Raw genomic sequence first — 25,711 nt, forward strand, 5'->3', positions numbered from 1 at the left:
CGCGGCGCGCTCGGGACAGGCGGGACTTGCCTTGCAAGGTTTTAAATTGGGGATAACAGTACACACTCTCTGAGTATGGAGAGCTGGTATATTGAGTACCAGAACAACTCCATGGGGGCCTTCCCGCCACCGCTTGTATAATGCTGACGACGCCGTTGATTCTTCGTCTTTTGATTTGGATTAGACTTATAAAAGTGGGAAGAGAGTTAAATAGATATTTTTTATTGATATGTAGTGCGATTTCTATTTTGACTGATAAGTCTGTGTAGTACTGCGATTATTAATGCTGTGTATCTGAATTCTGTGAATATTTCGCGTACAGAGATGTTGAAAAAACCAGAATCTATATGAATGTGACTGTTTTTAGTTGATGTCAAGCTGTGTGCTTGGTGATATTTAATGAGGCGGTTTAGGTGTCTGACGCTGCTGTCTGTAGTTATTTTTATTCTGTCTAACTATATAAAGCATATCAATACGGTGCTATACCTAGGCAATTGCTGTTCTGTGTTTTTTCTACACTTGTCGTTTGTCATGTGAGTGTAACTAGTAATGTCTATACGATTTAATTAGCGTTCACGACACAATATACTTCGTCTGAATGTGAGTATGGATTCGTCGCTTTTTCTGTGGAGTACATCTATCACTACGTTCACTGCCCCGAATGTATTGTATATAGATACTGTTACCGTTTAATTCATTATCTTACTTTAAGGACAATCTAGTGTTTTTCAATTGTATTGCCTAATTTACACTGGTCCATAATGTATGCGTTGTCATAATTGATCTGAGAAATCAGTATCAGTGACCCCGCACCTCTTCTTACGCATTATCTGTTTCTGCTACACTACACAATCAATTACTCTCAATAGATGCCCCCATCCCGTTTGCTCTATCATCAAGCAGCAATGAAGTAACTCATGAGAGAAGTAAGCAGGAACAAATTTCAGGGTTAGGTCATTAATTTTGCCTTAAAGGGTCACACGAGCTTAAAAGCTTGTTCGAAATCAGCTCCACAAGGCGAATGGCCCGACAGAGTCCTACATATTGTCAGAAATACAAACACGCCGAGCAATGGCAGAGTTGAACGGTGTAGGATCGAAACCGATTGTTGTGCAGCTTAATCGGCCTGGCGATGTCGAGCTTGAAGATCCGCTTGATCGCGAGACCAGGCGAAAGGAGATAGAGTCGCACTTGATGTTGAGCACGTCGCCTTTGCAGCCACCGCCGCTGAGACCGGAAATGGTCGGCGAGAGTGTGAATGCGGTCGCAGAGGACGAGAACGTTGAGGAGCTATACGATAAACCAGCGCCATCGCCGCCTTCAACGCCGTCGACATCGGTCATGCCGCCTGCGAACTGGGAAGCTGCGTATCCGACGAACGGTTATTTTGGCAGCACATGCGGAGTACATTCTACGAACAACGGCGTGCATGCATTACGGGAGTATGGTGGTTCGCAGCAGACTCGGGTGGCGTCCAACTCAAGTAATCACAACTATACAAGGAGTACTACGAGTGTAGCCGAGCCTGCACATTCAAGCAGTCGGGTGTCGTCTCAGAGCACTACGGCAAACTTTTTCGACAGGCCAGAAAAGAAGCTTTTCGTGCCGCCGCTCAACTTTGCGATGGTGGCACAAGGGATTTACAGAAGTGGGCATCCGTTACCAATCAATTTTCCATATTTGGAACAATTGAAGCTCAAAACTATTATGTATGATTTTGCAAGGCACTTATTCGTAAACTGGACTAATTGCGTTTAGTTATCTAGGAGAGAATGATCTTAGAAAAGTTAATGAAGAATGGGCAGCGAAGAACGGGATCAAGGTGTATCATTTCAGAATGGAGAGCTGCAAATTACCGTTCATTGAGAACGATCCTAAAGCCGTTGCAGCTGCATTACAAGTCATTCTGGGTATGTACTCTTTGCATCAGTTATAATTAAGCTCATTATACAGACTCACGGAACTTTCCAATTCTTATGCATTCAAACAAGGGGAAGCATCGTGTCGGGGTTCTAGTTGGAGCCATGCGCAAATTACTTCAAAAGTGAGTCTACTCGAACGACTGGTGTTTGATTTTCTGACAGTAGTAGATGGAGTTTAGCAACAATATTCGACGAATACGGTCAGTTTGCTTCTGGAAAGGAAGATAGTGATATTGAAGTACATGTTATATTGAAGGTGTTGATCGAGGAATGCTAACAATACTCAGTTTATTGAGATATTCAATGCCGAACTACGTTATGATCAACGATACGCGCCATCATGGCTGCGATAGTTCTGATGCGCGCCTTCATGGCTGCAATAATGCTGATTATGTTCAATTGCATGTGACTCACCAGTCAAGGTCAAGTCACGCCGGAGTACAAACTGTTTTATTTAGGAAGAAACTGCGATATAATTTGAATTAAACAAGCATTTAGTTCCAAAAACATGCTTATTAGGTTCCCATTTTGTAGTATGATCACAAAAACCTTAAATTTTGTACGCAGTGTCCCTGAATAGATGACGACGATAGTTCTCTTCCGCTCAAATATTCAGGGTTCAGCTCCACACTAAACACGATACACAAAGACCATCCACGACAAGACTAGACAGAGAGGTTTTATATAATACAAAAGAGAGAAAAATGTCGAAATATCTCCAATTGATTGCTCATCCAAACGAATTGCGTTCAGTTATTCAATGGTAAAGATTGAACAACTTCGCATTCTGGACAAGTTCTGACTTAAATAGGAAAGTCTGGCACGAGCCAATGTTTCCTCGTGATCCTGCGAAAGAATCTGATAATGTCAAGAGATGCTTTGAACTGCTGAAGCATACATCGCGAAGTTTTGCCACTGTTATTGAAGAGCTTGAGCCAGAGATGCGAACTGCGGTATGAATTAATTGGACTTTGCCATATTGCAGATAAAGCTGACACTGAGGGTGTAGGTAATGGTGTTTTATTTGGTCTTGAGAGCTTTGGACACGGTGGAAGATGACATGACGATTCCTAACCCAGTTAAATTGCCAATTTTGCGAAATTTCTATCAGAATTTGGCTATTAAAGGATGGACATTTAAAGACAGTGAGTCGATTGAATGAATTAATGCTTTAATGCTGATTTGAGCAGGCAAGGAGAAAGATGCTGTTGTGCTCGAGGAATTCGACAAGATCATCTTTGAGTATAGTCAATTGAAGCCAAAATATACCGAGATCATCAGTGACATTACCAAGCGAATGGGCAATGGCATGGCTGATTATTGCGAGAATGACGATTTTAATAAGAAAGGAGTTGACACGATCAAGGATTACAATTTATACTGCTACTATGTTGCTGGAATCGTGGGCGAGGGACTCACCCGGCTCGGAGTCTCTGCCGGGTCTGCTGATTCTCGATTGTTAGATAACCCGCACTTGCACTTGGGCATGGGCATGTTTTTGCAGAAAACAAACATCATTCGGGATTTCCACGAGGACTTGGTCGACAACAGACGGTTCTGGCCAAAGGAGATCTGGGCAAAGTACGCCGACGACATGGCGGACTTCATTAAGCCAGAGAACGAACAGGCCGGATTGAACTGTATTTCTGATTTGGTTGCGAACGCACTCGAGCTCATTCCAGATTGCATGTACTACCTCACCGCGGTCAAGGAACAGTCGCTGTTCAACTTTTGTGCTATCCCACAGGTCATGGCTGTCGCTACTCTCGAGCTGGTGTTCCAGAACAAGAAAGTGTTACACGAGAACGTCAAGATCCGTAAAGGTCTTGCTGTCTCGCTGATGCAGCGTGCACAGAGTATCAAGGGCACGTACGAGGTCTTCCAGGAGTACTGCCACAAGATTCAAGCTCGCAACACTCCCAAAGATCCAAACTACATGCGCATCAGTATTGCTTGCGCAAAAGTCGACCAAATCATGGAGACCGTGTTCCCGACGGTTGAAGAGATCGCAAAGCCAATTGATCCAGTGCAAGCCGCTGCGGATAACGCGGCAAGCCAGACCACGTTCAAAGAGAACGTGGTCATGGTTTTGCTGTTCTTCGTCACGCTTGGAGTGACTTCTGGAATAATGTTCGGTATTGCCTGGTATTTTGGTGCCAGATTCGATCTTGTGTTCGACCAGTTCAAGGACCAAGTCTTTGGAACCGGCAAAATGAGGGACGAGTTGTAATTTAGTTTTTGTAATTGCGCCAAGATGAGGGACGAGATGTAATTTTTTTTTTTGTAATTGTTAGTTTTTGTTATCGTCCTTCTTTTTTGTTGCGCTTTGGTTTGTAGTCTTGATTTTTCCATGATACAAAACTCTATTAAAACAGAAACTGCTCAAGATATGTATGACACCTACGAAAACATGCACATTAACTTTGTGGAGAAACAACATTACATATGACTTTTTTTGAACCAGATTGTTCTTTGTACATTCGCCGCCCACGCAGGTGGGGGGAAAAGACATCAAATGTCTTCGATAGTAACACCGAGGATCCAGATGTTGACCGAGAAAAATATTAGTGTTGCGGCAAAGATACCGGGGAAAAATGTGCTCTTTCCTAAATATTCGAGCTCGAATCCTTGTTGTAACCACAAAACCTAGAAAGTCAGAACGATTTCTCGAGAAGCATAAAAGTGTCTTACTTGAGACAGTGTCCATAAAATCAACGACCACACGCCTAACCATTTCTTCCTCAGCATTGCAGATCCAGGCAGGTAAAACGGCAATAGAACGATGTACCACATAAAATACTGACTAGTGCAGACCTTGTTAAACGTCACGAATGCAAATGTCTGGACAAACATTGTCTTTGCCAAGTCTTTCTTTGCCAGCATAAACGGTAAAAAAACGCCGGAAATGAAAAGCTGGGGAATGAATGCCAGCGACGGATATGGCGACTTGTGGACGATGTTTGGTGATGACGACATGTATAGCAGGATATTGTAAGGAGAAAAGTTGTGTCTGTGGTCGGATCGTGATAGGTGATGCAGGTATGTGTGTTGCAGAAATGGTTCTCCGTATCTGTTTGATCAGTAAGATTGATTTTGTAAACAGCAAACGACTTACATATAGTACATGGCCCCAGTTAAGGAAACAAATGATATGACGCTTGCGAGCGCAAACTTGACCCGGTCTTTATTAACCCACTTCAATATGCCGGTGCCCATGAGTTTCGGACCACTATCAAGTGCCCATAAAATTGAGGGCACGTAAACGATTGGATATATCTTGAAATGCACCGCATATCCAGTCAACAAGCCGGACAGGATAATCTGTTTTTCATACACTGCCCATAACAGGGCAATGACCATCGCTCCCAGTAATCCTTCTGAGCTACCTCTGGTGCTGATTGTCGCAACCATCGGGTTCAGCAACCACACGGACGCGAACTTTAGCGCTCTGTCGTTTGACAGGCCGCGCAGCTGGAATATCCGTAGCATGAGCCATCCTGCAACAATGTCTCCTAGCGCAAACAACAGCTTTCCAAACCAATAGTATTGAGTCGTCGGCAACAGCAGCCATGCGAGAATAGGAGTGTATCTGTATGTCGCTCTGTCGTACGGAGTCCCACCCTGCGCCGTAAATTTGGATGCATCTGTAAACACAAAGTAGTCAATGTCTGTAAACCGAATTTCATTATGCGTGTCCTGGTATACTCCGTAATAAAAAAAAGCAACTCGCATTAACGCAGCCGAGACCAACAGCCGTGGTGTCGTGAGCTTCATTATTCGCAACACGCACGACGGCAGCCTTGGTTGTTGAATTATTGTACACTTGAGAAGATATTATTTCAATTGGTACAGTCCGAACACAATCAGCAATGATCTAGAACAAGACGGGCACAGGCAATTGATATCTAATTGATTATTTATCGCACAGTTTCCAAGTTCCTCAGTCGAATTGACGATGCCAATGTTTTGGTCTTTGCTCGTCGATTTTGGGTGGATTTCAAGTTCGAATTCGACATCCTCGGGAGTTACCCGTCATAAATTGTAAAAGTCCGGGTAACTACGTTGCTATGCCAACGGAAAGTAAACATCAAGCGTGCCCCTGAATCTATTTTAAAGTTTCATTGAGATGTCCCAACTTGATCGTCGGAGTCACTCAATTTCTCTTCTTCACTTTCACTTACAATTCACCGACACACAAAGTAAAATGGCTGCTCAGGTAAAGAAAAGAGTCACAATTGAGTCACCGAAATCATCTACTGTATCATTGACAAATCCCCCATCAACACCTTCAACTCCACCTTCAAGTAGAATACGATCGTCGTCGTCGCCAAAGAAGAATGTCGTCATCGTGGTCTCAACACCTTCTTCGAGACGAGTCAACCGGTCGAGCAAGAAGGCACTGTCAGAGATGCAGTTGAACATTAGTCCGTCGCGCTCCCCACTGAAGTCAGCTTTAAGTCAGGGCTCGCCGTCAAAGTCGAGTTCAATACCACGAATGCCGGACGCAAGGTCGATGCTCAAGATGAAGGCACAGCGAAATCCTGTTATTGCGTTAGAGAACTCTGTTAGGAAAGCGAATGAACATGAACTGGAGGCACGCTTTAGTCAGTCGCGTTCTGCACTGGGGAAACCACAACGGCTGTTTACAATTGGCAGTCCAAAGAAGGACAGTACTCTACCATGCATGAGCGACTCAACGCCCTCATCAATACGTGTCACACCAGGAAAGAGAGGTGTTGTAGTGTTGTCGTCTGTTAACAACAGACGCTCGCCGTCAAAGCCACAAGTCAGCACCGAGATGGAATTGGGACTGAAATCGCCAGCTAGAAGAATTGCGCCAAAAACGCCGGTACGTCATAAGTCGCCAAATAACGCGGGCGTGAGTGCAAGTGGATCACCAAACATGAAGCGGAAACTAAGTGTCAAAAATCCGGCGGAGGCGCTGAGACAGTTGAGAGCATCTTCGCCGGCCAAGCGAGGCAAGAAGGATGGCAGTCTATGCGTGGACGATGATACGCCGGATACGATTACCACAGCAAAGAAGCTCTCTAAACTTGATGCGCCTGAGTTAAAGCCACCAGGTTTTCACCTGAGCCAGTCTACAATGATGACGAAGATCCCGACAAAACTTGCTCATGAGGTGTCCAGGCAGAAAATAGTCGCGGCCCGGTCGCCTGTAAAGGTGAACATCAGAATGGGTAGTTCGCAGTCCAAGATTCCGTCGCTTGAACCAGACGCCAACAAAATGGCGCCGTTGAATGACGTAGTCGTGTTTATTGATGTGCGAACGAGTGAGGGCGACGATGCTTCCGCTGCGTACGGAGTAATAATGAAAAAAATGGGTGCAAGGGTTGTGAAGCAAATATCGAGCAAGACTACACATGTGGTGTTTCTGAACGGGAGCCCAAAGACACCTCATACTGCAAAAAACATGAAAGTGCCATGTGTAAGCATTTCGTGGATTGTGGAATGCGATAAGCATAAACGAAAAGTGGGCGAGAGCGGGCACGAAGTTGAAGTTGGGACTGAGCCTCGGTATATGACTACAAGGGTATGTTGACTATTGCCATTTGTATTAAAACTAATTTAGCAGAGGCAGAAGTCTTTGGAGCCCAAAATTATGACGCCTGTGAAGACCGTAAGGACGCCTGTGACGACACCACCAGAAACAACGCCGGTCAAGAAAAGTACTACGCCGGTCAAGGAAAATACCACCCCAATCGAGAAAAGTACTACGCCGGTCGAAAAAGGTACTACGTTGGTCGAGAAAAGTACTACTGCTGAAGGTATACCCGATCCAGCAATTGTTCAAGCACATAGTATGTATAGGCGTGTAATGAATTGAATGAGAATTAACAGGCACAGTTGAGAGGATTCGACGGCGGAGTGTAAGTCATGCACCAATAGTTGCCAGTCCTTTAACGAAACGAAGCTGGAGCATTCACGAGGTTGATGACGATCAAGAGTAACAAAGGTCAGAACAGAATATAATTGTAATACTTGTATTAGAGTGGAGGGAACAGACAAACTACCGTAATAAACACCGAATCACATAATAACAAAACCCGAGCATACACCAGACTTAACGCTTTCGAGTGAAGTACGGCGACGTGTTCATGAACGCGACACTAGTATCGAGGACCCACTCACCAACTCCAAGATATTTATCGACAGCACTCCGGAACTCGGTCGATTCGATTGTTTCGGTCTTGAACATTAATCCTGTTGACCGCTTGACTCCAGCCAAGATCGCAGACACCAGCACCAGGTCAACGCCGTAGTGAACTAGTTTTCCCAAAGCCTGTTGATGTCAGTACGGAACTCCAAAAGATAATTTAAGGAACGTACCATTCTAGATAAAATTAAAGAAAAAATTCCGGATAAAAACAACACTTTGAATTTATAAATCCAGAGAGTTCTGTGGGTTAAAATATACGTGAATTGAGACGGACAAAATGAACATCTGAAGAGGCAAAACGGAGGATAACTGACACCAGACCCTTGTACTGTAAGCAAATTTATGACACTAAACCCGTTAATTGTAAGCGGTTAGATCTCGACGTGTTCCTTCATCAAGAACAGCATTTGAAGATTGATCCGGCAATTAAATAACAGTTTAAAATGTTGTTAAGAGCAATTGTTGTATTGGCATTGACAGTGTTTGCTAGTACATCAACAGCATGGACTTTTTCAAATGCAACACTCTCAATTAACGAGAGAACTGGTACTTTACAGACTCAACCGTAAGGTCCTTGTCAATCTGAGATACTTCAATTGCTGATTTGAAATGCAGGTTTTCAATGACTAAACAGCTGTCTGAAATTGTTGATGTGCCGTCTAATACACTGGCCAGGTTCAGGTTCATAATTAAGAGTGAACTGAATACCGACAGTCATAGAGCACATCAGACGTATATCTTACTATCTGACGAGACTGGACTCGAGACTGCGTTTCCGGCCGATGCTCGTGACAATGGTCGTTCGAGAGTTGATATTGTACGTGACAGTTTTATTGTAAGATGCGGTAACTGACGATGGCAGGATTACAGGACGATTCCAACTGCACTGTTAGGTCCAAACAAGCCATTAATTGTGCATTTACTGATCGGCTCGTTTGGATCTGAGCCGGCACGAAAGTACTTGGTAGGCAAGATTAGACCTGCGTTTACTGGTGTCGCGCCGCCTGGTCCCATCAGATTTGGTCCAAAGCCTGAGATTTTCCACATCTTTGGTGCGTCGCCAAAGTTCGTGTCTACCTATATTGCTACTGGATTCAGTGCTGTTGTGATTTGTCTTGGTGTCGCGTTGATTGCTAGTGTAAGTGAACTTAACTGGTTTGAATGCTCAGGCTGACGTTGATTAGTGGGCATACATTGGCATAAATTTGCCTAAGTATAATTCCTTGAACTTGTATTGCCTGACGTTTGTCATTTTACTGTTTGCAATCGAGAAAGCGTACTTTGAATACTATGCTCGGGATCCAATTTTCAAATTGCTCGGTGGATTGCTCGTTGCCGCTCCAATTACGTTTTATTGTGGATCTCGAGCGATGAGAGATTTGCAGAGGAGAAGACTACAAGTATGATTTGTACATAAGACATATTTAGTTGATTATTCAGAGTGTTTCTATCTCAATTTTTCGTTTAGATAATCGTAATATAACACTGTCACACTTCTCTAACAATTCCTTCCTTCGTCTTAACCACTCCTGCCGTTCAGCTTCAGCGCTTTCGAGTTCAGATTCAAGCTCCTTCACCCGATCAAGCTGATCTTGTTCAGACACATCGGCGCCGGGCAGCGATGAAATGAGTAAATGAATCTGTTTGGTTTTAAGTATGATATCATGTGCAAGCTCAAGCTGAGTAGCTTTGAAAACTTCTGGAGAGTCCGCCGTAACTTGTGGATCTGTCACTTTTGGTTCTGAATCTAGAGGGACAAAGTCGTGATGCGTATCGAGATAATGTAGAGCCGAGTAGAATTGAACTGCAAGTTGGTCTACAGCATTTTGTAATTGAGTGAGTCTGTCTGTCATTGTATGTATGTCAGTTTGTATGTCATTGTGCGTATGTAAGTCGAATATAAAGGCGCCGCATTGAACTCGGGATCACAGTACTTTTAATGCTCGAGTATGATTCGGACCGCAACGCGATATGCGCAAAGAGCGGTAAATACGCACTTGCCACAGCCCGTGAAGAAGGTCAATTTGACTGAAAATGCGACTGAGCCGGTAGAGAAACCAAAGGTCGTGTTTGACGAGAAACGGATGAATACGAGGATGTTGGGCTACAGATTGATTATCATGTCTATTCCGCTTCTTGCTGTGTCTGGATTCATTCTATATAAACGACGTGAGTTACAAGATGAAGGTGTGTATAATATTAATGTATAATATAGTCGTATTGGGAGAAGAACAGAGAAAGCAAATTGGATTTATATCTGAAGAAGGAATACCAATCAAGTTCAGCGATTTAGAAGATAACGAAGATGATGAAAACAAATAATATATTCTTGTACAATATGATACTAAACCAAACTCCACTATGCCTCCACTACTAAACTGCTCCGTATATATTAACTTAGTCATAAAAGACAAGTGTGCGAATCTCAATACTCTCACGAGGGCGAGCATTGGCAGGAGAGGTCGGGTCGATAAACGCAGTGTGAGGAGTACGTTTAGCGACGCCGTCAACTGAGTCATAGCACTTGATCAGAACCTCGTCGTCAGTGTTCATTCCCGAGAAGTAGTAGTAGTGCTGGTTGGGGTTGTACTGTACACCGCCAGTCGCACCGGTCCGGTCCCTGTACCTATGCTCGACCGAGACGAGATCAGACTCTTTCATATCACTGGCGTCACCAAGCGCAAGAGGAAATTCTTCTACAGGACCCGTGATTGGCTTCCAGTAATTGATGATCTGGAAACGCTTACTGAGAAGCGTGTCGGCATCTTCCGGGCAGTGTAATCTGACTCTGTCTTCTGCGGACTTTGGTGTCTGGTCGACGTGGACAAACATGACTGGGTTACGGTTTCCTACCTTAGTTCGGATTGTGTGGTCAAACACAACGACTTTCGAAGCACCAGTCCTGGCCTTGATGGCTTCAATCACGGCAGGATAATACTCGACTTTAATCTTGTCCTCGTCCGTCCAGTCGCTGAACTCGAACTTGCGATGTTCAAACTCAAACCCGTTCACGTCAAGCTTGAAATCAGACTCGTGACCGCGGACGTCAGTAATAGGCACATTGTGCACGTCGTGAATGTAGTTAAACGTCTTTTCGCCTTCAGGAACTTCGTACACGATATTGTAAGGCACCGAACCGTCGATAGGAGGAGCGTAGAATGTAAGCGGAGCTTCGACGCTCGTCATTGTCATTGTTGCCATTGTTAACTGTGTGATATTCTATTGCAATTGGATTCTATCAAGACCGAATGCGTGGTGGTTTTAAATATCGTCCAATACGCCGAATGTCCGAATGTCGGCTTAGTAATTGTACTTATGCCCTAACCCTGTTATATATTATGTCATCATTTTGGACTTGATTCGTTCAAACGTTCGACTTTTACCACGCGAATTGCGAATGCTCGTCTGTGAAATGTTAAGAGACGTTGACTTTATTTAGTAAGCTTAAACATGAGGAGAGCGCATTATGACGGCATTCTTCTTCCGTTTTGTCAGCAATACGCAGTGACTTCATCACGCCAAAGAGCTTTTGAGAGCATTTGCCATTTGGCACTGATGAGCCGCATTGATTATGGCGGTCTGACGTCGTCGTCGTCGTCGATGTTGACTGGCGATTGATGATATGACATGATTTATATTGTAATGTAAGTTGCTGGTTGACTTTAATGACGAACACAAAGGACAAGTGACGTTTTAAGATGTTTCAGTGAAGGTTATAAATTAACAGTATATAAACGAATAATCGCGGAGTAAGATCGACTTGAAGGAACCATTCAACTCATTTTGATAAAAGACTATTACGATCTCAGTCAGATATACCAACCGACTGAAATTGTTTTCCTCTTAACATTAGGGTGGTTCTTGTTCGAGACTCGCGCTGCCAAGTTGGCATCACATTCACACAAACTGTGGTGTGCATGTGATTGATTGTAAATATAATATAATCAATAATTTATTAGTAGTCGTTGACAAAGCAACGATATATTAAATATATACATTAAATAATAATGAATAAAACATAAATTAAAAATGCAAATATCAACCGTACGCAATACCACACTTTCATTAAATGTACTTCGGTATATTTCATATCGCATCGCTGTATTATACTACTTTGAACTTGTTTACCTGCGTTATTTTGATGTTTATTTGCTTCCAGGTAAATTTGCATTTTATCATACAACATCAGTTTATAATTTAATGACTCTTGTTTGTCTAATTCATATTTCGTACTCACTCGCAGTCTCAATCAATTAAGAAAGTAAAGGAATTTACTATACAGGCTCAACAAACATTCAGCAATTTCAGACCATACTCTTAATGTAGGACCTCCTAATTCAAGACAAAAATACTTCCAACATTGCTAACATAAATAATTTATATGTTTGTGTACCTCTACGTTCGATGACCTAAACTTGTTAACCATGACTTGTAAGACGTACGTCGAGACTAAACTTTAAGTTGTCAAGAGTACGCAAATAGTCAGAAGCCACCATAATGACGGATTGAAGTGGGAAAACTGTGATTAAGTACTCTTGTCTTCTAAAGCTAGAACTAAACTAGATTATCCAGCAAAAAAATAGGGATAAAGTAGTATAGCTTAAAATAATTATGAAGAACAGACGCCAAAGATACAATGTGTTTAAAGTAAAATCACCATTTACCAATCAAGGTTGCATTTCACCGCAACACGTCTTTGCAATTGATGATACCATTAAAAATATGTCGTCTATTCTGCCATGATGTGTATGATGTGTATGATGTGCACACTTTGCGTACGACAAAGACAAATGCACTTGCACGAGCGCTACGACGAACACTGCCCATCAATCAATTCACGTAAATGGCTTTCAAGTCATTTACATATTGATAGTAAAACCTCAGTTTGCGGTGGCATTGCGAGTAGCAGGCACAGAAGATGATTTTACAATCAAAGAAACTTCTTCATTGCAAAACATTCCTAGCCATAAAGGAATTTATAAAATAAAGCTCAACATAGGATACACGCCAAGCATGTCAGATCACATAACAACTCATCAGCTGTAATCATACATACTACGCAGCGATACAGATCAAAGCACTTTCTTCACAGAAATTACGTGCGGCGAGCGGGCGGCGGCGATATTGCTCCATAACTGTTACAAGCACAATGGCAGCACTCTGGCGAAAAGTGTCACGCCAACCCAGCTCTACTTCACAAGACGACATCCAAGCTCAGTTTCCAGCCCCAGACTCGATCCAGCGAGTAGGCGGCCGGACGCCAGCGGCGGCCCCAACCACAACAGCAATGGCGCCTCCTCCGCCTGTAGCCGTAGACCGCACACTGGCAGTCGTCGCCCGAACACCAGCGCAATCACGGCCGTTACCGGTATTCAATTTTGGCAGCGACAGTAACGGGCGCCTTGTACCGTCTGGGCCTCGGCCAAACAGTCTAGCCAGTGCTGCACGGGCACGGAAGAAGGTTGCGCTTGAGCCTGGGTTTTCGCAGCTAGACTGGGCTACGTTGCGGTCGAGTGGGAAGGATTTGAGTGGGCGGACTGGGCCTGAGATGAGGATCGGGAGCAGTGAGTTAAAGAAACATAATACGAAAGAAGACGCGTGGACTGTGTTGGGAGGTAAAGTGTATAATATTACGCCGTACTTGCGGTATCATCCAGGTGGGATTCCACAGTTAATGAGGTGTGTTGGTCGAGACGGGACGAAATTGTTTAGTGAGTTAATGGTCTCTGATAATACTAACATATATTAATAAATGAATAGTGGACACGCATAGTTGGGTTAATTATGATAGAATGTTAGGTAACTGCTTAGTAGGGTATTATATAGGTAAAGATGAAGTGTAAATATTGTATAAACAATGTACATATATGCCATAAATTAGTATAATTTATTAGCACAGGAGACGCATACACTACACTCCATCTCGACACTTCACAAAAACACACGCTTTAATATCACTAATAATACCTAATAACACCTAATAACTATTTAATAGCTAATAAAAACTATAATGGAAGGAGAAACAACTACTCCGTTTGCAAATGTCGCAGCTCAGACTACTTTACTCACTCAGGCAAGTCAATTGCGTGTGTTTTGTCTAAATGGCATCGAGAGTGGTCACTAATTAAGTAGAGATATCAATTCTATCTAGACCAGTCAACACCTTATGTATTCTATCGTTGGGTTGGATCCGCTGCATTATTGTTCTTCTTCATGCTAAGAATTGTGTTGAGTCAAGGATGGTACATTGTATGCTACTCACTTGGCATATACCTACTCAACTTATTCCTCGCCTTCTTGCAGCCAAAATTCGACCCTTCACTTGAACAAGACATGAAGGAACGCGAGTCGGAAGAAGGAGGATCGGGTGAACTGCCTACAAGAGCAGATGAAGAGTTCCGACCGTTCATTCGTCGATTGCCAGAATTCAAGTTCTGGTATGCGTCTACAAGAGCGACCGGAATCGCGTTTGTGTGTACTTGGTTTGCCATCTTTGACGTTCCAGGTGAGTCTTATCTATGTGATGTGAGAGTGAGCATGGAGACTAACGAACAGTTTTTTGGCCAATCCTGCTAATGTATTTCTGCATCTTGTTCGCAATCACGATGCGTCGTCAGATTCAGCACATGATCAAATATCGGTATCTGCCATTTGACCTCGGCAAGGTCCGTTATTCCCGCAGAAATTAAAGCATTGTATCATTAGATTTTTATCAAACGACTGTATAGACCGATATCCTCATTAATACCCCTCCGCGATACGTGTAGAAGTAGAAGATACAAATTTATTGATTGACACATGTTCAGTTAACTATTGATCAATTGATATTAATGACTGTATTTACTGTACTTTGTATCTTGTGCTCTATATGCCCTTGCACTGTATCCCCTGTGTAGTCTCAAGTCCAACTACAAATTCAACTACTACAAGCGCTGATGGTCACTCACGACGTTCAAGTACTGTAGCGCCGATGGTCAGGCCTCACGACATGTCACGTAATAAAGTAATTCAGTCAACAGACACAGACGCGCTTCTGTCTAAACTATCAGCCAGTTCAGCAGGGTACATCTCCGACCCATTGTTGGGTCTGTTCAGACCTCACAACATTGAAGTGCCACACAAACTACCACTTCTAAACAGAGGAACGTATGCCAGGGTTATTGGCGTGTCAAAACTACTCGACGCAGTCCTCGCGGTGTCAGATAAGGTCCAGATTGTGAGTCTCGGAGCAGGATCAGACACAAGACCGTTTTACTTGCTGAAAAAGTACCCGCAACTGGTCTATCACGAACTTGATTTTGCAATCTCGGCTCGACACAAGGCTGCACTCATCAGACAGCACGACCAGCTCAGCTCAGCCATTCGGAACCCGGAATACGACGTCGCGACAACATCAGTCACAAGACGCATGCGCGGGCTGCCAGACAGCAGCAGTAGCAGCAGCGGCGGTGTTGAGACCACAATCAAGAGCGATAATTATTTTTTACACGGCGTCGACCTCAGACAACTCTCGAGCCCGGCCGCAGTGTGCGCGTTGCCGGGGATCGACGCGACGCTGCCGACAGTCGTCATTAGCGAGTGTTGTCTATGCTACCTCGAGCCAACCGAGTCCGACGCGGTCGTCGCGAGCGTGTGTCGGGCGTTTGCGTCTAGCGGGATCATATCGTACGAGCCGTTTGCAAGCGACGACCAGTTTGGAAAAGTCATGGTGCATAACCTCGCGTCCCGCGGCATCTCGATCCCAACCATGATGGCGTATCCTACACTGCAGGCCCAGGTCGCTCGGTTTAAGAATCTCGGGTTCGGTGTTGCCGCGGGTGCGGATTTGCGTTTTGTGCATGACCGGTGGGTCGACGAGACTGAAATGGCGCGAATAGACTCGCTCGAGATGATGGATGAGCGAGAAGAGTTTGAGTTGTTGTCTGCACATTACGGGATTTATTGGGCTGCTACGGTAGGTCGAGATACCGGGTTCGGACATCCGTTTGAAGGATGGAATGTGTTTGCACGTCAAGTAAAATGATTCTGTATATATATTTCAAGTCTGGTGTAGTTCTAGTTGTCGCACAACTTCGCTGTCTGTCACTAACCCGTCTTCTATCGCCTGTCTGACGATATTCTGCCAGTTCAAAATCTGAAGTATGGCAGGCACATCTTTGACCACGAGCGCAGCCTTGACGGCTGCTTCGTTACCGAGCTCGGATGACGCCAGACGGGAGTTGGTCGATCCGATTTTGAATGCGTTCTTGTAGTAAATTTCTGCGTTTTTGCGTAAAATGTTGCAATGTTTTGTCGCCAACTCGGACGAACCATTCGACCGTATTAAGTCAACGTCGCCACGATTGATCCAGATCCGCATGTGCTGGGATTTATGTTCACTCAGTTCGGACGCGCCGGGGATTTGTGCGGTCGAGGACGTAAGCGAAGATGTTGCGGTTGCGAGTGTCTGTGCTGCAGATGATAACGATTTCCATGCCGTGTCTGGGTCGGTCGACACGCCGAACTGGATAAACATGTCTGCTTGGGCTAGTAATCTGTCGATGGATGCCGGTGTTTGCATGAGAATGTCATGAAGAGAGTACATATCGTCGGATTCAAGTAGTGAGATTGTATAGTCAATATCGCCGTTCCAGACTGCACATAATCGGTCGTAGTTTGTGGGCGAGTCGTTCTCTTGGAACGGAAACCCAGACACCGCGACGTACCTGGTCACGATGAGTGCTGCGTCTTGTAGATCTGTCTCTTGGATCTGGAACCGAGTCGACCGAGCAAACATGGTCGAGACCCGTTGCATTGTGATTGTGCCTGCGTTGACGAGATACTCGACCAGCGAGTCATCTATCGGCGGCCGTACAAACGACATTGAACTCGTATAAATTGGAATCAGGCATGTCAATTGGGCAGCTGCCGTGTCTAATAATGAAGTCGGTGATGTCTGTTCAATCTCGGTCACGTATTCTCCTCGCTCGTCAGTTGTAGACTCATCTGTAATCATGCTGTCCTGATGGTCTAGTTCTTCACGTTGAAGATGCCAGACTTTATCCAGCACTTCAAACGCTTGTCTGTACGGTTGATCAGAGTACTGCGATTCAGCAATCGTGAGCAGGACCTGAGCATAATTGAACAGCAAATCTGACGGTGACTTGATTGCCAGTGCGGTTTCATGAGCAGCCTTGACAAGCAACAATTCGTTCAGATCATGCGTTTGTCTATACTGATACAAATGAAACTTCAGTCTCGCAAGATTATACACAGCATCAAACGAATTGTATGTGGTTAAACAGTATTTATACAGATCAACAGCATTAGAATAAAATCTCATGGCTTTTACAGGGTCCGCGACCGACCAACGATCTCCTGAATCCTCTTCATTCGACGCTCTAAACAAAATTTCATCTTCATTTTCTTCTCTAACTTGACTTTTATGACTTTTTAACCCTTTTTTTGGCTTTCGAATGTTCTTCATGATTTACACCCACTGAACTGAAGAATACGAAAAATGACGTCGCACAAAAAAGCTGACAAAGCATTAAGGTTTATATGAGCCGCACCGGAATTCGGAAATATTTGTCATCCATCAGCAATTTAAGGTTCTTCCGGGGCGCCGAGATGAGCCGCGGCGCAAATAATTTTTTCCCTTCTTTTTTAAGACCGGAACGTCCGCGCTTCGCTTTTCTCCTTCGTCGTGATCCAACTCGGTCAATAAGAATAAAATGGATTCTTACAGGATAATAAACACTGCAAAAGCGAAATTAGCAAATGCAGTTCGGCAATCAGATACTGATTTACGAATATTGGTGTCACATGCGAATTTATTGGACTCGCTGATGGCCTATAACGAAGATGTTACACGTGATAGACGAACTGTGACTTATGACGTTCGTGAACTAGATGAATATGATTCGGATAGTGGAAGTGATAGTGAGAGTGATTCAAGTGATAGCGATAGCGATTCAGGAGAGGATCCGGTTGAATATGATGATCAAGAGGATGAGGAGGAATACGCGCTTACTCGGACATCGTCACATCATAGCGATGTTGATGCTGATGCGTTGCTTGATTTACGGAGTCAGTTATTATCAGTCGCGCAAGAGAAAGCTCAATTACCATCAAGACTGGACTTTAATGATGATGAAGACGATGAATATGACAACAATGATGACGATGACGATGACGATGATGACACGTCGTTTTATGAACTTGCAAATCGACATAAATACGAGCAGCATCAACATGATGACTTGCCTCAGTTGGCGTATACTACGTCTGAATCGGAATCTGATGAAGAAGATAGTCCGACTAATACTGTCAGTCCTGTCCGTCATGTCACTTTCGACCTCAAGTCCATCATCAGGCACCCTGTTGCTTTAATGATTTAATTACATCTAAAGTAATGTACATAGCATACGCACACGCACACGCACGCTCACACTTACATATGGGAAGGAGTTCACGGTCATTTGTTAATAATATTTTACTTATTTATACTCATACATGTAAATTTAAATCAACTCACTTGCGCCCGCACCTCATTACTCGTGCTCGTCGTGGTCTTGTCACTCTTATCACTCTCGCTCTCATCCGGCAACAGTAATGTCCCAGTCAAACTCCCAAAAACGCCACCAGTATTACTCGCCGCAGCACCACTATCAGGCAGACTGCTGGCTGAACTGGTCTCAGACTGCGTTACCGCCCTGGCAACGTCCGACCCCGAACTCGCGAGCGACGCACTCGACCCGCTCGCAATCTCACCAGACGACTCATTCGCACCACCAATGGTCTCAACCGAATCAACCGCCTCAGTCACACTCGCAACATTCGACAACGGCGATGGCAAAACAGGTGACGTCGCAGTGTTGGACTGCCGTCTCTGTCTCAACTGCTCGCTGGCCCTTGACGCGGTGTCGATGTCACTCGTCTGCCGCTCCTCGTCCTCAAGCAACGATATCCTGATAGCCTCCATGACCATCATTTCCTCTAAATCAACCATGCGTCTAGGTCGCCGCGGGTTTGTCCCAAACCGCCGCCCCTGTGAATTCGAGCTCGAACTCGAGCTGCCGAGAAAAATGTCAAGTCCGGCCGTGCGCGGCAACAGCCGGCTCCGACCACTAGCGCCAGACGTGGACGACGAGCCCGAAGACCGCCGCGACCCGACCGCCGGACGCTGCACGTGGACCCCGTTCTCGTCCGACATGAACGCAGCTGAGTGTAGTGCGGTTGCGGCCGCTGCACGTCTGGCCGCATGAGCGTTCGCGTTTGCAAGTTTCAACGCCCAGTCCGGCCTGATCCGGTCCGTGGTCACGACCTCGGGCGCGGACGACGGCAGGGTCTGTCGCCGCTTCGAACCAGTGCTGCTAGGTGTCCCCGGCGAGCCAGACCCGACCGAGGTCAGCGACGCGGCACTGGCAGTCGCAGACGACTGTCGTGACAGCGACCGTAGTCCGGACGAGACTGATGAAGAACTTATGCCAGACCTAAACGGCGGCGGGGTGTACGTGACACCGAAATCTGGCTCAGCGCAGTACGGACAGCAGGCGGGCTCGGAAATAAACTCAACCATGCCAAACGGGGTAGTGCTCTCGCCGTGCTCATTATCAGCTTCCTCGTGTTCAGGCACATGTGGATCAGACCGCTTGATTTGAACAAAACACTCGCTACAGATGGGCTGGTCACAACATCTTGTTGAGTTCAGATATGGAGGATAGCACAGAAAGCAGATCGGACATTCGACAGCGCCACGATACAGAGCAGCCTCAAGCGCACTTCGTTTTTTATCACCAGTCAAAGACGATACCGTATTTGATCTAGGCCTTGTCTTCTCCCTACTTTCAACATTTGATTGAGACCTTGCTCTGTTTGTGATCTCTGGAGAACTTGAGATTGCAGGAGTTGATGAAGCGGCTGGAATTGGAAGACCTCTAACAGCAGCTATTAATTGAGCATCAGTCCAATTATCGTCATAATCATCAATTGCTTTAAAGAAAGGAGCTAGTCTTCGCTCAATCTAAAGTGTTAATCCCAAGTGCCTACATACAATATCATACACACATACTTGTAACTGCCTCACTATTCTTGCCTTAAAATCCTGTAGTCCAGTATAAACGCCTTGGGGCACTAGAAAACCTCCATCAACCATTTCATCAAGATTCAATGCATGTCGAATCTTAGAACTTGTCACCGCAGCCAATCCAGCCCTTCCGTCTCGGTCAGCCGAGGCTCGAGAACTTGTCGAGATCTCAGACGCAGACGAGTGTCGTCTAGACTGTCCTACTCTACTACTTGGCACAGCCAGATGCTGTTCTTTGCCTGCTGAGTTACCCATTTGTATGAAACGTGTGTGGAAGTGTTGATTTCGTGTGGCGACCTGAGCACTCAAAGCTTCGCCTTACGCTCTGGTCCCGGGCCGTATTTAGTGTGGGGCACAGCCCTAACCCCTCAGCCCGGTTATTACTACCAATTTTCCAATATTACTACGGTATATAAATATGTATATAATTTATAGATTATAAGGTAAATCCAATAATAAACCCTGTAATAGAAGCAATAAACAGTCCTGTTCCCAACACCAGCGCAATCCTCTTTTCCCTGACTGGAACGGTTCCGATTGCGCTGTCAAGTCCTCCAAACGACATCACGAGCCATAACGGTGGGCAGAAAGTAAACAGCGCAAGCAGCGTCCGACTGACAGCAGGACTGCACTTCCTAAAGCTCCGGTGAATAGTTGGTGGCCGGTCTTTATAGTCCACCAAGATCCTTGGCGATGTACTGACGATAGACTCGACGTTGGTCTCGACTACAGTCGCAAAGTGTGGTCGTGGTTTAGACTTCACGACGGCAGAAATCGGGGCAAGAAAGTTTGTGTGCGGAAACGTCGACGCAGAAAGACCGTCATAGTAAACAGGAACCAGGACTTCATGTTGTTTTGATTCAGTAGTTCGTGTCCTATACACGTATTCATTCATATTAATCACAGGATGTACTATCCGGGTATCATCAACCTCATCTTCATTTGTGTTATAGTCACCAGCATTATCGTCCTCTGTAACGACGCCATTTTCTGTAACAATATCTTCAATCTCCAATTCAACGGGCAACCGCATGTCAATCGACGACTCTGAATTCTCAAGTTCTTCTTCTGACGAGTTGTAATTGCTATCATAATGCGTATAATAAAACCCCGGAACACCTGTAAACTCCCTTCTATGCAAGCTCTCATCGTCTACTTCATCAAAATCTACTTCTTCACTATGCGTATCGTCCACCGTCGTCGGACTCAGCTCACTGGCTGAAAACGACCGAATCCCGCTCCCTGCCCGAGGCGCTATTGAAAAACGAACAGACACACCAGAGTTGTCGGACGTTGCAGACTTAATCTCGGACCGCCGTGGCCGTGATGGCGAGAATGAGGATTGTGTCCGCCTTGGAGACGACGGCGACGGGGTTGAGAACGTGGTCATGGACGTGTAAATGTTGCTCATACCGTCACGAACACAAGCTCGTGAATCGTGATTTTCGCTACTCGGGCTTTCTGTCTCCATTACGTCGTGATGTTTTGTTGCATGTTAAATGCGTTGGTGTGTTGATTGTTTACAAAGGGGTAAATAAGCCGGGTAACTAGCCACTCAGTATACGCGTCTACGCGTCTACACGTCTGCAAGTAGCCATTAAATGGCCGCCCACAGGTCCTGGACAGAGCTTGCGTCAGACGACGTCGAATTTCATGAGAATGATGCGTTCGATCTTTGGTCTGATGCGCTCGAGAAAACCGATTTGTCGCTCGAGTACACGCGGACGGCGTTGATGGCCAGATTACAGTCACTCAAAACCGAAGTCAATGCTGATGTTGGACTAGCTGAAGACGATGACGATGACAATGGCGATGATGAGGAGGAAGAGGAGGTTGATGAAGTGCTGGTGCGAGAACTGATTGCTTCTAATGATGCGTTTCTGGCGTCAGATACACCGCGTCCTGCTGTGCAAGATACTTTATACATGCCTGTGTTTGATCTTCCGGCGTTGAAGATGTTTACTGATCTCGACCTTGCTCTTGTTTCGTCTACGGTTGCGTTTGGCGACGATCTGATACGCACTGTCGAGCATGTAATCACAGTCTGTCATTCTGAATCTGGTCTGAAGTTCGTTCTAACACTTGACATCAACCAGACAGATGTCGAAGTGCTTGGGTTTGGGATTTCACGTGTGGTTCCGTTATGGGCAAGTGTGGAGATGGGGAAGTGGGTTAAGTGCTGTGGAGATGACGTGAATGCGTTTCTGTACGGCGTGTCTGAGTATACTCGGCTTTGCACGGTACGCACGAAGGTGTTTAGTCGGATATTGAAGTCATTGGCAGATTACGTCGATGTTCAGCATACAAACACGATTGGCCTTGACCGAATAACATTAGCGCATGATGCAGTTCGACTTGTGATTTCATGGAAGTTCAAGTTCGACAAAACCGGCGACGTTTCAAGCATTCTGGCTGCTCATTCGAGTGTGCCGTCATATTGTGAGTTACATCATATACCCTGTTCTTACTGTTTTTGACTAATGACAGATAACATTATCGACACAGAAAACACATTATCACATATGTCACAAGTGTTCAACACACTAATCAAGACTAGAGGAGTTTATAGAGCATCATGTATCATAGCCCGTAATTTGTTTGAAGACAAAGAATAGACACTACATCACCCAGCGCTGGAGGCTACGATAATAACGAATAAACGATTAACTATACACTATATCACCTTTTTATTTATTTCTTCTTCTCAGCCGCCTCGTCCGCCTTAGCTTGAGCCCGCTTAGCACGGACACCGACGTACTTGGCATCGGAACGAGCCTTACGAAGAGTCTTGAATGCCTCGAAAGCCTTAGCCTCTTCGCTAATGATCCGGGGCTCAGTCTCAGGAGCGATCTGAACGATAGGGAAAACGGAACCAAGAGTGGTCTGGGTCGCAGCAGCGACGTCTTCAGCGGAAGAGTCGCCCTTCTTGGGCTTACCAGCCTTGCGAGGGAACAAAATCAACTTGGCCTGGTATTCTTTCAGTCTGGAGACATTGGCCTCAAGACCTTCCACGGACCGGTTCTGACGACGGTGATCGACCGAGATTCCAATAGTCTTTGCAAACTTAGGGGAGATTCCGGCGGTCTATTTCATTAGTTTATTTTAAAACATCAAGCACGGCGCAGCAATACCTTAAGTTCCTCAAGAGTGAATCCCTTTCCAGCACGAACACGTCTGTTGTATCTAATTGTTGGAGCACGAACGACTGGTCTGAGAGAGTCGACGGGTCTTGGAGCAACAAGAGCGGCCTTCTTAACTCTAGTAGTTCTGCGACGGAGTTTACGCCCAGGCTGATCGAAATGGACTCTAACCCGTTCCTGCCAGTGCTAATTATTATTGTTAACGTTTTGATTGAAACTGAACTTATCACGATAAATTGTTACCTTTCTGAAATGATTAGAAAGAATGGGGTAGTTCTTTGCAATGGCTATCATCTGTTAGTACTCTCTTCACCATCGACAATAGTACAAAGTAATAAATACCCATTTTATAAAGTGTTGAATTGAACTAAACTCAAGAATCCTTCGTTCAAAGGGAACTTGACGATGATTTTGTCTTTGTTACGTTGGACGAGTAGTTAGGGTAACTGTATAGTTAGGGTTGTGAGTTAGAAGCGTGACTGCTCTTTTGCACACACACACAAGCACTACGCCAGACCTTTAATGAGCATCACGAACATTTCCACACAAACACACATTTTAATTCGAAAAGAATAATGAGTGCACCTCAAAGCGTTCAGGTATATAAATTCATTATGTGATCATATTATAGATTAATGACACTAACGAAATAAAGACCTTCGGAAAGAAGAAATCAGCAATCGCAGTAGCCTACGCGAAGGCTGGTAAGGGTTTGCTTAAGGTCAATGGATCACCAATCACCTTAGTCGAGCCTGAGATCTTACGCTTTAAGGTCTACGAGCCTCTTCTTATTGTTGGATTAGATAAGTTCGCCAACATCGATATCCGTGTCCGTGTCACCGGTGGTGGCCACGTCTCGCAAATCTACGCCATCCGCCAGGCCATCGCAAAGGCAATTGTCGCGTTCCATCAAAAATACGTTGACGAACAGAGCAAAAATGAGTTGAAGCGTGCGCTGATTGCGTATGACCGTACTCTCTTGATTGCCGACTCAAGACACTCAGAGCCAAAGAAGGTGTGTACTTTGTCTATACTTCTGTACGTCGTCTCTAACTCTTTAGTTTGGTGGTCCAGGTGCTCGTGCTCGTTACCAAAAATCATACCGTTAAATATTCAATATCATTATATATATCATCAAATCATCATCATCGTCGTCTTCTAGTTTTGTATTATGAATAAAAGTTAATGGGGATAGTTCTGTATCGCGTAAGATGTAAATATCCCACCTCAACCTTCACTCATACATACACATCATGAACACCACACTAATCCTCAACAACGTCCCTGTGAATTGCCAATTAGGATTAGACTTACAATTTTTCTCTGCGACACCTAACTTCAAAGGCATAAAACTAATTCCAAGTGGTATTCATGTCCTACATTGGACTCCAGATTCGGCTGAAGAATCGTCAAGTCTTCGTATGGCCGTGTTTTTTACTGCTGCTGATGATTCTGTGATTAGAATGGACTGGAATGATGATACTGAAGAATTTACTCTGCTTAACGACTCGTCTGACTTAGGTACTACTGTCTTTGTTCTGTTCGTACACCTGACTAATGTCAAGATATCATGACCTACTCCCATCTACTCAAATACCCTCCCTCCGACCCACCGTTCTCATCACTGATCTCACACCTCACGCCATCACGGCTATCTACAATCCTTCCAGATGCACCAACCACTCTATCCTCAATCACCCCTTCTTCCGCAGATTCCCTCCTCCTACCTTCATCAACAGACACAGACGCACTCCGGTTCCTAACATTCGACGTCAGAAAACAACCCACCTGGCCCCCCGGCACGACCGGGCGCGACTTGACTCTAGCCGCGCTCGACCACACATGGTTCCTGGACGACCTTCTCCGCCGCGATGGCACAGGCGAGTACGTGGCTGTGCTGGCAGAAATGCAGCTCACTTTCGTACTCGTGACCGTGCTTGCAAACTACTCGGCAGCGGAACAGTGGAAACGCTTGCTCGAGCTGCTGGCGACGTGTAAAGCTGCAGTTGCAAGTCACACGCAGATATACATCGACTTGCTAGACATGCTGCATACCCAGTTCACGTGCATCCCTGATCTCTACTTCACTGACCTTCTCGGCCCGTCCTTCATACGCACACAGCTCAGATTACTCAGAAGCACACTGCTCGAACAAGATCAAGTTGCGTCCGAGTCCGCTACTCTTGTGATTTCTGACGCAAACAAATCAGTTATGCTCGACAAAATAAGCAACATTGCCACACTACTGTACGATAAATTCGGACTCGACATCGACTATTCAGCCAAACAGTCCCGCAAAACAGCGCTCGGGTCGCTCGCGGGCTCGACCAGACGGTTCGAGTCAATGCACCACTACGGTAGCGACGACGACGATTTCGCAAACGAAATTGACGACGACGAATAC

General features: G+C 45.2%; 20 protein-coding genes across 20 annotated transcripts; 12 read left to right on the forward strand and 8 right to left on the reverse strand.

Moving 5' to 3' along the window:
- Positions 1-1,341: 1,341 nt before the first annotated feature.
- On the forward strand, positions 1,342-2,275 carry V1512DRAFT_202147 (tyrosine phosphatase family-domain-containing protein; the record flags this gene model as incomplete). The annotated part of the gene is made up of 5 exons (XM_066913247.1): positions 1,342-1,709; positions 1,759-1,910; positions 1,954-2,044; positions 2,091-2,160; positions 2,210-2,275. The coding sequence occupies 5 exons, from the start codon at positions 1,342-1,344 to the stop codon at positions 2,273-2,275; spliced, it is 747 nt and encodes a 248-aa protein (XP_066773601.1).
- A 237-nt stretch (positions 2,276-2,512) lies between these two features.
- On the forward strand, positions 2,513-4,372 carry V1512DRAFT_274082 (isoprenoid synthase domain-containing protein). Its single transcript, XM_066917757.1, has 4 exons — positions 2,513-2,685; positions 2,734-2,875; positions 2,932-3,067; positions 3,113-4,372. The coding sequence occupies exons 1-4, from the start codon at positions 2,627-2,629 to the stop codon at positions 4,150-4,152; spliced, it is 1,377 nt and encodes a 458-aa protein (XP_066773602.1). The 5' UTR covers positions 2,513-2,626; the 3' UTR covers positions 4,153-4,372.
- V1512DRAFT_220446 (PIG-M-domain-containing protein) lies at positions 4,242-5,914 on the reverse strand. The gene is made up of 3 exons (XM_066913684.1): positions 5,038-5,914; positions 4,614-4,992; positions 4,242-4,568 (listed from the first exon to the last, which is right to left on the reverse strand). The coding sequence occupies exons 1-3, from the start codon at positions 5,694-5,696 to the stop codon at positions 4,434-4,436; spliced, it is 1,173 nt and encodes a 390-aa protein (XP_066773603.1). The 5' UTR covers positions 5,697-5,914; the 3' UTR covers positions 4,242-4,433.
- Positions 5,915-6,069: 155 nt separating this feature from the next.
- V1512DRAFT_220448 (uncharacterized protein) lies at positions 6,070-7,981 on the forward strand. Its single transcript, XM_066913685.1, has 3 exons — positions 6,070-7,473; positions 7,516-7,741; positions 7,788-7,981. The coding sequence occupies exons 1-3, from the start codon at positions 6,127-6,129 to the stop codon at positions 7,889-7,891; spliced, it is 1,677 nt and encodes a 558-aa protein (XP_066773604.1). The 5' UTR covers positions 6,070-6,126; the 3' UTR covers positions 7,892-7,981.
- On the reverse strand, positions 7,909-8,359 carry V1512DRAFT_233904 (uncharacterized protein). Its single transcript, XM_066914044.1, has 2 exons — positions 8,271-8,359; positions 7,909-8,223 (listed from the first exon to the last, which is right to left on the reverse strand). The coding sequence occupies exons 1-2, from the start codon at positions 8,271-8,273 to the stop codon at positions 8,005-8,007; spliced, it is 222 nt and encodes a 73-aa protein (XP_066773605.1). The 5' UTR covers positions 8,274-8,359; the 3' UTR covers positions 7,909-8,004.
- A 153-nt stretch (positions 8,360-8,512) lies between these two features.
- V1512DRAFT_289375 (uncharacterized protein) lies at positions 8,513-10,006 on the forward strand. Its single transcript, XM_066918173.1, has 4 exons — positions 8,513-8,665; positions 8,716-8,917; positions 8,963-9,238; positions 9,285-10,006. Exons 1-4 carry the CDS (start codon positions 8,544-8,546, stop codon positions 9,504-9,506), a joined length of 822 nt encoding a protein of 273 aa, XP_066773606.1. The 5' UTR covers positions 8,513-8,543; the 3' UTR covers positions 9,507-10,006.
- Positions 9,507-10,006, reverse strand: V1512DRAFT_258135 (mediator complex, subunit Med21). Its single transcript, XM_066915378.1, has one exon. It carries the CDS (start codon positions 9,951-9,953, stop codon positions 9,537-9,539), a length of 417 nt encoding a protein of 138 aa, XP_066773607.1. The 5' UTR covers positions 9,954-10,006; the 3' UTR covers positions 9,507-9,536.
- Positions 10,007-10,009: 3 nt separating this feature from the next.
- Positions 10,010-11,426, reverse strand: V1512DRAFT_67199 (uncharacterized protein). Its single transcript, XM_066918470.1, has one exon. It carries the CDS (start codon positions 11,299-11,301, stop codon positions 10,498-10,500), a length of 804 nt encoding a protein of 267 aa, XP_066773608.1. The 5' UTR covers positions 11,302-11,426; the 3' UTR covers positions 10,010-10,497.
- On the forward strand, positions 10,050-10,422 carry V1512DRAFT_245700 (uncharacterized protein; the record flags this gene model as incomplete). Its single annotated transcript, XM_066914391.1, has 2 exons — positions 10,050-10,287; positions 10,316-10,422. The coding sequence occupies 2 exons, from the start codon at positions 10,050-10,052 to the stop codon at positions 10,420-10,422; spliced, it is 345 nt and encodes a 114-aa protein (XP_066773609.1).
- Positions 11,427-13,136: 1,710 nt separating the features above from the next.
- Positions 13,137-14,128, forward strand: V1512DRAFT_67225 (cytochrome b5-like heme/steroid binding domain-containing protein). Its single transcript, XM_066918471.1, has 2 exons — positions 13,137-13,811; positions 13,861-14,128. Exons 1-2 carry the CDS (start codon positions 13,250-13,252, stop codon positions 13,941-13,943), a joined length of 645 nt encoding a protein of 214 aa, XP_066773610.1. The 5' UTR covers positions 13,137-13,249; the 3' UTR covers positions 13,944-14,128.
- V1512DRAFT_67303 (retrieval of early ER protein Rer1) lies at positions 13,993-14,879 on the forward strand. The gene is made up of 3 exons (XM_066918472.1): positions 13,993-14,173; positions 14,233-14,605; positions 14,656-14,879. Exons 1-3 carry the CDS (start codon positions 14,111-14,113, stop codon positions 14,787-14,789), a joined length of 570 nt encoding a protein of 189 aa, XP_066773611.1. The 5' UTR covers positions 13,993-14,110; the 3' UTR covers positions 14,790-14,879.
- Positions 14,880-15,088: 209 nt separating this feature from the next.
- Positions 15,089-16,123, forward strand: V1512DRAFT_203000 (S-adenosyl-L-methionine-dependent methyltransferase; the record flags this gene model as incomplete). The annotated part of the gene is made up of 1 exon (XM_066913278.1): positions 15,089-16,123. The coding sequence occupies one exon, from the start codon at positions 15,089-15,091 to the stop codon at positions 16,121-16,123; it is 1,035 nt and encodes a 344-aa protein (XP_066773612.1).
- Positions 16,116-17,589, reverse strand: V1512DRAFT_258145 (uncharacterized protein). Its single transcript, XM_066915379.1, has one exon. The coding sequence runs from the start codon at positions 17,564-17,566 to the stop codon at positions 16,139-16,141; it is 1,428 nt and encodes a 475-aa protein (XP_066773613.1). The 5' UTR covers positions 17,567-17,589; the 3' UTR covers positions 16,116-16,138.
- A 169-nt stretch (positions 17,590-17,758) lies between these two features.
- Positions 17,759-18,591, forward strand: V1512DRAFT_258146 (uncharacterized protein). Its single transcript, XM_066915380.1, has one exon. It carries the CDS (start codon positions 17,814-17,816, stop codon positions 18,477-18,479), a length of 666 nt encoding a protein of 221 aa, XP_066773614.1. The 5' UTR covers positions 17,759-17,813; the 3' UTR covers positions 18,480-18,591.
- On the reverse strand, positions 18,550-20,470 carry V1512DRAFT_220473 (uncharacterized protein). The gene is made up of 2 exons (XM_066913686.1): positions 20,153-20,470; positions 18,550-20,104 (listed from the first exon to the last, which is right to left on the reverse strand). Exons 1-2 carry the CDS (start codon positions 20,420-20,422, stop codon positions 18,608-18,610), a joined length of 1,767 nt encoding a protein of 588 aa, XP_066773615.1. The 5' UTR covers positions 20,423-20,470; the 3' UTR covers positions 18,550-18,607.
- Positions 20,471-20,584: 114 nt separating this feature from the next.
- Positions 20,585-21,655, reverse strand: V1512DRAFT_258148 (uncharacterized protein). The gene has a single exon (XM_066915381.1). The coding sequence runs from the start codon at positions 21,636-21,638 to the stop codon at positions 20,604-20,606; it is 1,035 nt and encodes a 344-aa protein (XP_066773616.1). The 5' UTR covers positions 21,639-21,655; the 3' UTR covers positions 20,585-20,603.
- Positions 21,656-21,766: 111 nt separating this feature from the next.
- On the forward strand, positions 21,767-23,040 carry V1512DRAFT_258149 (uncharacterized protein; the record flags this gene model as incomplete). Its single annotated transcript, XM_066915382.1, has 2 exons — positions 21,767-22,606; positions 22,655-23,040. Coding segments are annotated over 2 exons (968 nt in total), but the record flags the coding sequence as incomplete, so codon positions are not given.
- On the reverse strand, positions 22,645-23,709 carry V1512DRAFT_258151 (60S ribosomal protein eL13). The gene is made up of 4 exons (XM_066915383.1): positions 23,650-23,709; positions 23,551-23,594; positions 23,299-23,493; positions 22,645-23,251 (listed from the first exon to the last, which is right to left on the reverse strand). Exons 1-4 carry the CDS (start codon positions 23,651-23,653, stop codon positions 22,859-22,861), a joined length of 636 nt encoding a protein of 211 aa, XP_066773618.1. The 5' UTR covers positions 23,654-23,709; the 3' UTR covers positions 22,645-22,858.
- Positions 23,710-23,838: 129 nt separating this feature from the next.
- On the forward strand, positions 23,839-24,501 carry V1512DRAFT_258153 (40S ribosomal protein uS9). The gene is made up of 3 exons (XM_066915384.1): positions 23,839-23,906; positions 23,963-24,322; positions 24,369-24,501. The coding sequence occupies exons 1-3, from the start codon at positions 23,883-23,885 to the stop codon at positions 24,414-24,416; spliced, it is 432 nt and encodes a 143-aa protein (XP_066773619.1). The 5' UTR covers positions 23,839-23,882; the 3' UTR covers positions 24,417-24,501.
- Positions 24,502-24,560: 59 nt separating this feature from the next.
- V1512DRAFT_195241 (A1 cistron-splicing factor) lies at positions 24,561-25,432 on the forward strand (the record flags this gene model as incomplete). The annotated part of the gene is made up of 2 exons (XM_066913155.1): positions 24,561-24,828; positions 24,873-25,432. Coding segments are annotated over 2 exons (828 nt in total), but the record flags the coding sequence as incomplete, so codon positions are not given.
- Positions 25,433-25,711: the final 279 nt, after the last annotated feature.

Source organism: Lipomyces arxii (assembly GCF_038497795.1).
Source record: "Lipomyces arxii strain Phaff 12-163 unplaced genomic scaffold V1512scaffold_2, whole genome shotgun sequence".
Lineage (NCBI taxonomy): Eukaryota > Fungi > Ascomycota > Lipomycetes > Lipomycetales > Lipomycetaceae > Lipomyces > Lipomyces arxii.